The sequence below is a fragment of the Eurypyga helias genome, unplaced genomic scaffold (genome assembly GCF_000690775.1).
Source record: "Eurypyga helias isolate BGI_N326 unplaced genomic scaffold, ASM69077v1 scaffold5949, whole genome shotgun sequence".
Classification (NCBI taxonomy): Eukaryota; Metazoa; Chordata; class Aves; order Eurypygiformes; family Eurypygidae; genus Eurypyga; species Eurypyga helias.
Genome location: NW_010270142.1, coordinates 13,128 through 23,902, shown reverse-complemented (window position 1 = coordinate 23,902; position 10,775 = coordinate 13,128). Strand labels below are relative to the sequence as shown.

General features: G+C 38.6%; 1 protein-coding gene across 1 annotated transcript in view; it reads right to left on the bottom strand.

Annotated features, from left to right (window-relative positions):
- Positions 1–10,320, bottom strand: part of LOC104514606 (centrosomal protein of 128 kDa-like) — a gene marked incomplete at both ends in the record, with an annotated part of 14,140 nt that extends 3,820 nt beyond the window's left edge. The window contains 8 exon segments of the mRNA XM_010158343.1: positions 588–669; positions 2,548–2,657; positions 3,984–4,106; positions 4,911–4,976; positions 4,978–5,161; positions 6,359–6,494; positions 8,279–8,390; positions 10,258–10,320. Coding sequence (XP_010156645.1) covers positions 588–669; positions 2,548–2,657; positions 3,984–4,106; positions 4,911–4,976; positions 4,978–5,161; positions 6,359–6,494; positions 8,279–8,390; positions 10,258–10,320 — 876 coding nt within the window.
- Positions 10,321–10,775: the final 455 nt, after the last annotated feature.

Here is a 10,775-nt window from a genome sequence, read left to right as displayed (position 1 = left end):
TCCTTCACAGCTTCAGCAGATGGAATGCTACCACTAGTTAGATTTTCTCCACATGCAATGAAAGTTAATTATGATGTAAAAAAGCATGGAGCAAGTCAGGAAGAATGACTATGAAAACTGCACACTCAGCTTTCCAGACCAGGAGCCCAAACTCACTCTGGTTAACAAATCTCCCCACAATCCTCCTACATCTGTCTGCCCCATTCTCTTACTGCACATATACCCCCTCTCAAATCAAGATCCTAATATCTTAACTCTCTATTCCTTTGCATCCCAGCTCAGGAAACCACACCTTCAAGCTCACCCCAACTTAAGTCTTGCAACACCAGCCCATGGCCTCAGTTGAAGATCAGATCTTGACCCTATCTCCAGCACTACCTCCAGAGCCCAAGCAGAAGGCAGAGGCCTCATGTCCTGCAAATGTTTGTGCCCCTTTTCCTTGCTCACACCATCAAGCACAGAGGAACAGGCAAAGCGAAGCACCTAAAGCACGTCACGTTACCCTTTGTGCAGGCCTGCTCTCACTGAGTCTTTCAACAAGGCAAGGCCTAGTAAAAACTGAGCCAGAATAAAAATACCTCTCTTACCTTTTCAAGTTCCTTACTGAAAACTTCCTTTTCTTCTGCAATTTTTGATTGTAAAAGCAATAACGTGGAATCAAGCTGAATTCTATTAAACATAGCCAATGTAGACATTTTGAGGTGCATATAAACAACAACAAAAAAAAAGAGGTTAAAACTATTAAAACTTACACATTCTTATTCTCAGGCCCCTCCTGTGAACGTAAGCTATGTGAATGTTTGCATACATTTGAGCTCTATTCCATTCAGACATACTTATTCATTACTTCCCTCTAATATATCCGTTGAGAATAAAACATGCAAAGAAGGTAAGGACATACAGAACTAGTAGGCTTCCTACTGCAAGATCTTAAAGTACAAGCCAAGGAAGGCTTGTGGGGAGAGGCAATATTTTCTATAGACAAACTGATAGAATTAGTACACAAGAGGAAAGCAGTCAGGTTTTCAGGTAAGTAAGTCCTGCCAGCAACAAGCCTACAGCTTAAAATGAGTAGACTTGAGCATAGATTTATCTTTCTTGCTTCTGATGGACGTTGTGTGTATGTATGTTTCACAGGTTATAGTCAGAACAAGGGATACTAACTTCCTTTTTCTATCTTCTGTACAAACCAGGAGTCATGCAAGAAGCATGAGCCTACCCAAAGAAGTGTTTGAAGAAAGAAATCTGATACAGAGGAGAAGAGGATATCAAAGGAAAAAGAGGAGGAGAAAGCCCTACCATCCTAGAGGTTTCACAGCAAACAAATATAGAAGCTAAAATCCTTATTGACCAGGCCTTGAAAGTGTGTGTCAAACATTGTGAAGGAACAAATACATTGACCAGATCCTTTCTGTAACTCAACTGCCTAATTCATCTGTTACATCAAATACCAGCATGAGTTATGAAGGACCAACACCCTAAAAGACTTTCACAGCACTGAGCAGCTATAAAAATACGGAACAAAAAGAACAGAAAGACAATGCTTCCGTTACACTCAGACGAGGAAATTCACCATAATCCACATCTCTGTGGTCCTCACCAGGTAATGACTATTCAGACCCTCGAAACATAAGTATGGTCAACTTCCCCAACAAAGTATTTCTACTGAAGTTAATACTCAAGAGAGTAAAGATAAGCAATTTATAACAGCCTACAGGATCAAGGGCCACAGCCAGATGCTGGCTGCAGCTCATTTTTTACAGTAATTACATTATTAATTAATGGAAACATTAATTTCATGAAGACATTAATGAATTAGTTCTGCCATCAAGAAAAATAGTAGAGTTCAGAGCAATAATTTTACCCAAGTTTCCAATAATTCATATTTCCTTTTTTGTAGGGATTCTTAGCTCAGCCTGTAGAGGGAAATGGGCTCAAACAAAAAGTTTAAATCACCAGGAAGAGTCTCAATTTTTTTCCTGTCACTTCAGTCATATAACCCTTCAGAAGGCCTATGGCAGAGTCAGAAGAGAAGCAGCTATGGAGCTAGCCTGGATGATGCCAAACTGAGGATCTCCACACTGACCTCCATGGGGGTAACACAGACAAGCCCATAGAATGACATTTGGATTATCTTGCCTTTTCACATCATTTGTGATGCTTTGCACCTCAGGTAACATATGGAAGAAGTAGTCCCAGTGCCACAGCAAATATAAGTATTCCAGCTGATAGGAAGAGGATAGCATGAGTAGGGAGTAATAACTGACTTTGCTACCATGCATGATTGTTAGAAGGACAGTGTAACTCTAGTCCAAAGGGCACTATTTGTAAATATTTGTTGCCTGATAGCTAATTTTGATCAACTGCAGCTGCCCTCCAAGGCTTTACTCTATGCCCACTGAAGGCAATAGAGAGAATCCCATTAAATAATTCACATACTTTATAAAATTTGGCCGGTTCTTCTTTAATATTGGTGAAAAGTTCCCTTAGAAAACATTGGTGCAGGTTTAGCAAAGAGATCAGATCACATGGTCTAATGATTCTTACTTCTTTTCAGAGAGTGCCAGCATGTCTGTCTTTTTAAATTCCAGGGTTTTTTCCAGTTGCTTGTTTTTTTCTTTCAGCTTTGTTATGAGAATTTCTTCATTAAATATAGTCTATAAAAAAATATAACAGACTATGTCAAAACATATGAAATTTCCAAAACAGCTGATAATGAATCCCTTTACTGCCACTGTTGTTTCTTTTTTTTTCCAAGCTGTCATAACATCTGTATAAGACTGCTATTTTCTAGCTGCTCTCAGATTTCACAACCAAGAATACTGCAGCCTGCAAAGAAAGAATACTGAGGAAGCAGTGGTTAAGGCTGTATTTACTGTAGTTAATAACTGAAAGAGTTAAAAAAATAATCAATGCAGGTTGGTAATGAAAAGAAACTTTAAAATATTAACCTATGAAAACTGTTATTTAAGAGAAAATTACTGCAGCTAACTCATTTTTACTAACATGATACTCATTCAGACAGAAAGGACTTTTGCTGGGAAGGCAGCAATTCCTCTAAAGGAAGATGGCAAGACCAGGGCAGAAAATGATGTTTTACATCTCAGTTTGTCTCAACTCATTACACAAGTATTAGTTTTGCAGTGTGGTTGCTTCAGTAGTGCCGAGGTAATAAATTTATTACCTCAGCAGGTAATAAATTAGTTTAATTGCAAGAAATTATAAAAGGAAAGATGAGGACACTGATCTTCCCTTTTCTCTGGTAAGTTATACCTGCAGAAAGGGAAAAGTAGCTCTAGAGTAGGCAGGGTTGAACTGAAAGCCAGTATTAAATAGATGGCAGACAGAGAAAGCCTGGTTGTCTTTTAGCACAATTCATTTTGACTTTCCAGATCCTGAGCCTCCTTAAAATTGTCATGTCCACCAGTGTGGAGTTATTTACACTGCTGAATGCATTCCCAGGCAGTTGAGCATAATACATCCTCCTTGCTTATTTTAGTTTCTGCACTATTTTTCCAGTGCAAAGGTTTTCATAATATCTGAACAGAGTCTTCTATTCAAATCTCCTTATTTCTTCCCCCCGTATCATAATTTGCATCCACTAAACATCTGTTGACTAACATCTCTTTTTCAGGTAGTCCTCCAGCTAGCTCCACTGGGATCCTGGTCACCCTCTCACTGACTTTTTTCTAATATTCCCTATAAGAGTGTCCTGATAAATAGATTGACCAGCCCAGTGTAGCCAACTGTTTCGTTAAGCTGGCAAAACCAGTTCATATGAACCTTCTATTTTTGAAAGAGACTTTATAACTGTGTAACTAACAGTTAATAACGTTAGCCAGTTAGACATCATGCAAGCTTATTGTTCTTCTCAGAAGGCAGGCTCTGCATTTCTCTATTAATTCCCCTTACTTTGACCAATTACAGAAATTGAATGTTGATCTATGCAGTAATTAACCAAAACAATTTTGTGTATTACTTACTGTTGAATTCTGACTTATCAAATTCTGTAGGTCCAAATATTTGGTATTCAAGTTTTCAAATTCATGCTTTTTCTTGGAAGTTTTTGCCTCCTGACTATCAAGGATTTTTTTCATTTCTCTCTTCTACATTAAAAATAATACACATAATTTAGCAATGTAATGGTCATTATCTAAAAATTTGTATTAAAACATCTGAAACCTTCCAAAATTAAATGAGCACAAAATTTACATTGGAACAATATAATTTTTTGCGAAAGCCACAGCTATGTACCAAGTGAATAAATTCTGTAAGAAAAAGAAACAACAATTAAATAATATAACATGCAAATTAAGATCTGATCTGTCAAAAATTCACGTGATTTTATTCCAGTATAGGAACCTGGTTATACTTCATTTTGTACTAGAAATGTTTCTTTTAATCTGATCATCTGTTTTTACATTATCATTCAGAAAAGATATCAAATATACACCACTAAAAGTAGGTCAGAATATATAAAAAACAAAAAACCTTATTTCTGAGCTTGCTGGAAAATACAGGTACCTTTGCTTTAAGTGGTTTGCCTGGAGGGGTTGAATTCCCAGTACATCATTATTTGTCCCACAGTCAGTAAGAAGCACCAATACAGACATGACACGCTGAGATGTACTGCTAGAAAACAAATTTCATATACCATGCAATTGTGATGTTTGTTTGTGGATATACAAACAAACCACACACACCCTGCACACACATAAGCACATGTATACACGAGTCAAAACAGTGTGCGTGCTCCCGATGTCCAGGGTCACTTTTCTGTTTGTGCTGCTGTGAAGACGTATGTTAGCTCCATATGAGAAAGCAAAACACATCTGGAATAATTTCTAAGGTAATTTCATTTTTGCCACTATATAACTGTAAAACTGTGAAATACATTTCAAAACCTTTACCTTTTTATCACATTCTTCTTTCTGTTTCTCAAGTTTACTCATTTTTTTTCTCAAGTTTACTCATTTTTTCAGCTATTTTTCCTTTCAATTCTGCTAATGCTGCCTTCGCCCTGATTATGTCTCTTTCTGTATCTCTTGTTTTATCAGAAATCTCAATTAAGAGACCATTTGTATTAACTTTTGTTGCCATCCTTTCATTCAGCAAGTCTACTTTCTCTTTATACTGTGTCCGCAAGTATTCTTGTTCCTCACTTTAAAAAAAAAAAAAAAAGATCATGGTATTTCCCACCATTCATTCAGGTCAGTGACTTCGTTCAGATGTTCTTTGAAATGAATACTTGCCTATCCATACATTGGCAGCTCAGTCTACTGTCGCACTACACATACCCTTAGGCATGACCTGCACTGGTTCCTGTGATGAAGTTATTTGTATTATAATTTTTTCAAAGTTTAACTTTTTCTGAGGTGGCTGAGCGAATTGAGCTTGTTCAGCCTGGAGAAGAGAAGGCTCCGGAGAGACCTTATTGCAGCCTTCCTGTGCCTGAAGGGGCTACAAGGAAGCTGGGGGGGACTTTTTACAAGGGCCTGTAGTGACAGGACAAGGGGTAATGGGTTTAAATTGACAGTGTGGAGGTTTAGATTAGATATCAGGAAGAAGTTCTTCCCAGAGAGGGTGGTGAAGCACTGGAAGAGGTTGCCCAGAGAAGCTGTGGATGCCCCATCCCTGGAAGTGTTCAAGGCCAGGCTGGATGAGGGTTTGCGCCACCCGGGTGGTGTTCTTGCCCATGGCAGGGGGGTTGGAACTGGATTATCTTTAAGGTCTCTTCCAACCTAAACCATTCTGTGATTCTGTGATTGTTTTTCAAAAGTTTCATTAAAAACAGAAGGGCTGCTTGCAACCACTGAAAGAGTGAAGAAAGCAGGCTTCCCCTAAAACGCATTGTGATTTATTTTTGAACAGCTCTAGCAGCATGGCAGAAGGTGAGAGTGACATGAAATCTGGCAGGGAGAAAGCAAGTATCTCCCAAGTCTCTCTATCATCTTGGGTAACTCTTCAAGAGGAATATGGATCTTTAGCACAGTTACTGATTCAGAGTTTATTCCACAGTTGGTTTTTTTTTAAGCTGGAAACTATGATCTTTGTTTGCAGTAATTCCTTAACATTAATTGTTGAAAGATAAAACTCTCCCTGCTAGTGTGAGAAGCAAAGCTGCAGACAGTTTTCCCTAAGCTACCTTATCAGGGGGCAGGGAGCAGCAGTCAGGCTCTGCTGTTCAAGAAACAAGATCTTAAAAATCAGGCTTGCTGCTGCACCAAAGGGTTGCCTAGAAACATTTGCAGCTAGCTGCAGGGGTGAGGGCCAAGCACTACTCAAACGTATTGACAACAATTCAGCTCTCCCTAATCATCTCGCCACTATGGTTTTCCATGTTCAAGTTAATACATACCACAGTGCAGCATTCTGTCTTTCACAAAGGGTTTGCTTCTCATTTAGTAATTCAGTTTCGTCAGCAACGCTTTTCGGTGCAGCCTGTAGCTGAGTTATCTTTGCAGCACTAGATTCACGTGCAGCAGTAACGAGAGCTAAAAAATAAATACAAAATATGCAAAAACATCTTAGCTATAAAAAGGTACATATGAGCTAATGGATTAAGGGATTGGTCCATAATCTTTAATTCACTGCTATAGGTACCATCGCCTGGTAAGGGATAGCTGTGATCCTAAGACACTAGCATCCCTGAATTCGCATAATGTATTTCCATAGTTTAATTTTATCACGTTTTCCCTGAGTCATCTGCATCTGTCAACAAAAAGCAACCTGCTGTGTTCTCACAGAACAATTGCTCTTTTTCATACTATATGTCTAAATAATTCCCTAGATATATAGTGAACTGATAAAAATTACTCTTTCCTCCCCAAAAAATCCTTTGCACAACCAGGTCAGGCAGCCAGGGACAAGGATAAGGATCATCTGGCATTAAATTCAATAGAATTTCTTCCAGAAAAGCCACTGCTGTGTGACAGCGAAGAGCCTGCATGAAGCGGCACTGCGGTTCAAGCTCCTCTGTGCGGGGGCGTTGTACTACAGCATCTTTTCAGCTTCTGAGACAACAGCCACATCAGTGTACATCCACCCATGCAAAAACACTTCGGCAGTGCAGAATGGGAGCAGCTAGTATAAACAACCAACTAACTGCATAGCAACCACGTGCTCTAGGCAGAGAGATGAGGGAGGAAACTTGCTATAAGGAAGTAATCAATAACCACAGAATGTAGCTGGAAAAAAAATAAAAAAAAATAAAGCTCTGGTTGCTTTTTCATGATGACCCTAAAGTTGAAGTCGTCAAGTGACCAAAAGACATGTAGATGTGGCACTCAGGGACATGGTTTCATGGTAGATTTGGCAGTTTTGGGTTAACAGTTTGACTTCCTGAACTTAAAGGCCTTTTCCAAATTAACAATTCTGTGATTCTATGATCTAACTTCACAGTACTCCAAAAGGAGTAGTCCTGTTCTCCCTGGCCACCCTGCCATCTCACCTGCTGTGCCACCACTGACAATCATGGAACCTCACGGTTAGCCAGATAAAGAACTCCAACTCCCTTGCTTCTCTCAAAAAAGAAGAACATTTATCTGGATCAACTCCTTGACCACTTTGCTTTGCGACTACGGGGCAAATAGCAGTGTAGTAGTAGAATATGGGTTGGTCATCATAAAAGTGAAACCATACCTGAGAAAAAAAGAGTAGAGCTCAAGCTTTATTTTCATCAAAGATACTTACACTTGAGCTAATGCTTTAGCCTCTTTTCATAGCCAGTGGAAAGAAAGAGGCACTTCTTCTGACTTGCTTTAAACATCTATGCTAGGGTGAGATGAATCATGCCTAGAAATGCCTCTTTGTCTTTACTGTCCAAAAGAGACAGTTGCTAAGCATTTGGTCAGATGAAGCCCACCCAAAAGTAATGTCACATCAGATGAGCATTATTAACCTTACTTCACAGAGAGGGAACTTGAAGCACAGAGCTCTCAAGTGCTTCATCTCAAGTATCAGAGAAAGGTTGTGGATTTCGGCTGGAATTCAAACTAAATGCTGCAGTTCTCTTCATTCCTCAAGTATTTGTGCATGGTCTTCAATGAAGATATCTCCCATTTACACTCTTACGTGAAAGAATAATCCCTCACAATATGATCCAATGGCAAACACCTATCTTCTTTCATTAAGTTATTACTGAAAATTATTTACTTTTAGCAGTAAGATTTATTTTATAGAATACTTCAGAATGTTTCAATGCATAGAAAATACAATTCTCTTGGGGTTTTTTGTTTGTTTGTTTGTTTTTTCCCAGGGCTGGTTAAGCCAGTACTACCTGTCATCTCTGCAACAATCTCTCCTGGAAAATTCTGCATTCTAAAGCGAAGATTGCTGGTCTTTATAGTCTCCTCTTCCAGACATTCAAGGGTATGCCTTCGAATTTCTTCCTGACAATTAAAAAAATCCACAAGTGAGAACCAAGTAATACAACAGCTGAAAAAACACTTCTTCCTTACCTTTTTTTTTTTTTTTAAGTTAGTTGATAATGGGTATTTTCCATGCCTAGAGATACCATTCCCTTTCCTCATACTTGCTCTCTTTCCTCCTTTCTTTCTCTCTTCCAAATAACAAGTGACTTGTTTTACAGGTAGCTGAACAAACCCATGTATTTCCAAGAACTGTTGACTGTTAGCAGTCCTCAGGAAGCTGTTCCCTACTTCTCTGCTACAAAAGCTGTGCTGGCAGGGAAGGTCTGAGCTATCAGCTTCTTCCATTGTGCATAAAGGGCATTATTTAAGCAAAAGAAGTGCCTAATTTCCCTGTGGCCTGAACCTATAACGAAGAATGGAGACTCCAGCTGGCCTTGAGACATGCTAGAAAGTCATCTTACTGTTCATGGTTAATGGTGTGAGAAGGGTTACTTTTGGAGTGACCAGGCTGAACTGGTTGTGGGAAGAGTCCCCAAACAACTGATTCCCCACATTTGTATAACTGAAAATTGTAGGTGGGTTGGTGAAGCTCTGAATAGTTGGAAAAAGGAATCAGTTCTTAAATGGATGTTGACTTTGACATCACAAGTTATGCATAAAACCAATCCTGTCTTTCTCCTTCACTTTTGCTAGCTGTTACAATCACCAGCTAAGGCACTGTAGGTAGAAAAGTTATTGTTGAGTTTTACTGTCTATATAGTAATTTCTATATGCACACATATAAACTTTTCTCATTTCATAAAGAAGTTGACATATTTAGAGGTGTAAAATAAAAGTGTAAAAGGTTTTAATTTCATATGTGTTACATCCTTAATTAGCTGAAGCAGTGAAAAAGAAAACAGCTTTATGATTTCAGCACATTATATAAAATGCTCATCTGATAGACTAATGCAGAGCTGGTCTGAAACAGAAAATTTAGAGGCCTAGTGATGGAGAAATGGAAGTTTTACAAGATTTACATCTACCTAGACAAATACATTATGGAGATACTTTTTAATTACCTTCTGTTTGAAGCCATCCTGGCTTTAATGGCTTCAGAGGTTCTACAACAAGAGTTAGCAACCTATAAATAGCTACCTGAAACTCATAATTGCTATAAGGTTTCCTATTATCACACATAATGCAGTTGTTTCAAGGAAAGACAAATTGTTCAAAAAATTAAGAAAATCCCTTTGCACCTAGTCCTGGGGTGCTGAACTCCTTACCATCCCTGGAATACATTGACATTAGTGGATGTATCCTCAGAGCAACCCTGAGAGGGGAGGTTAATTTTTCTCCCTTGCACCAATGGCCTTAAGGCCCTTATGATGTAAAAAGCTCTATACAAGTAGACCTCTGCCTTCAGGTGACTTCTGTGATGCTCCTACTATGTCACTGTAGGTTCAGAGCTTAGACCTCTTGCATAAAAGCAAACTATGAAGGTGCAATAGAACTTGGAACAGAAATTCAACCCTGAGTCCCAATTTACTCTGCTGACCATAAGACCCTTCCTCTTTTTACTTTGACAGCAGTCTGGGCACACCTCAGCTTTCACTGACCCCTAGTATAAACGGCATCTTCTGTTCCTGCATGAAAACACCATCAGGTGAGCTAAGGTTTGGATCAGCTGTGTGATCTGCACTAGTCAGGTTGGTTTGCTCTGTTACAACCAAACTTCTGCAGGCAGCACAGTGCATCCACCAACTTCACTCCAAACTGCCCCTTTCTTAAGGTAGCATATAACTCACACAAGAGAACACCTATAATAGTACTACTGTAAAAGATTATTTTCATGGTTACCAACTCTTTCCAATATATTTGAAACTAAATATTAAGTTTTTCTTGCCGATTTCTTAATAGCTGCAATAGTATCTTCAAGATGCTGTACAATTTCCCCACTGAATGCAGTCTTCATTAGAAAAACACTTGAAAAAATTAAAAACATTGTGAAGTTAAAATGTAATGTTTCTAACCTTCAAATATTGCTCTGTTGTTCTGCAAGAATTATTCTGAAAGAGAAGGATTTATTTTTAAATTATGTGCGAAATCTGTTTTCCCTTGTTCTAAAGTAGGTCAGCATCTTTCACACTCCTCCTTCCTGGTGCACATAAAAGGCAGATGCACAAGTGGCATATGAATTCCACAAGACCTGGGAAAATTTTCAGTCACAAAATGGTTCCAACTTAAATTCTACAGGAATAATCTTTTTAAAAGAGTCAGTCAGAGAAGTTTGCAGAGGGTATTAAACTGAAGTAAAAGCTGTGGATCAAAATAATTTCCCTTTAAGCAGGGTGTATCTAATCTTTAGAATTTTTCCAAGCAGTCATGTCTTCATTATGTCTTTTTCCAACCAAAAATACTAAT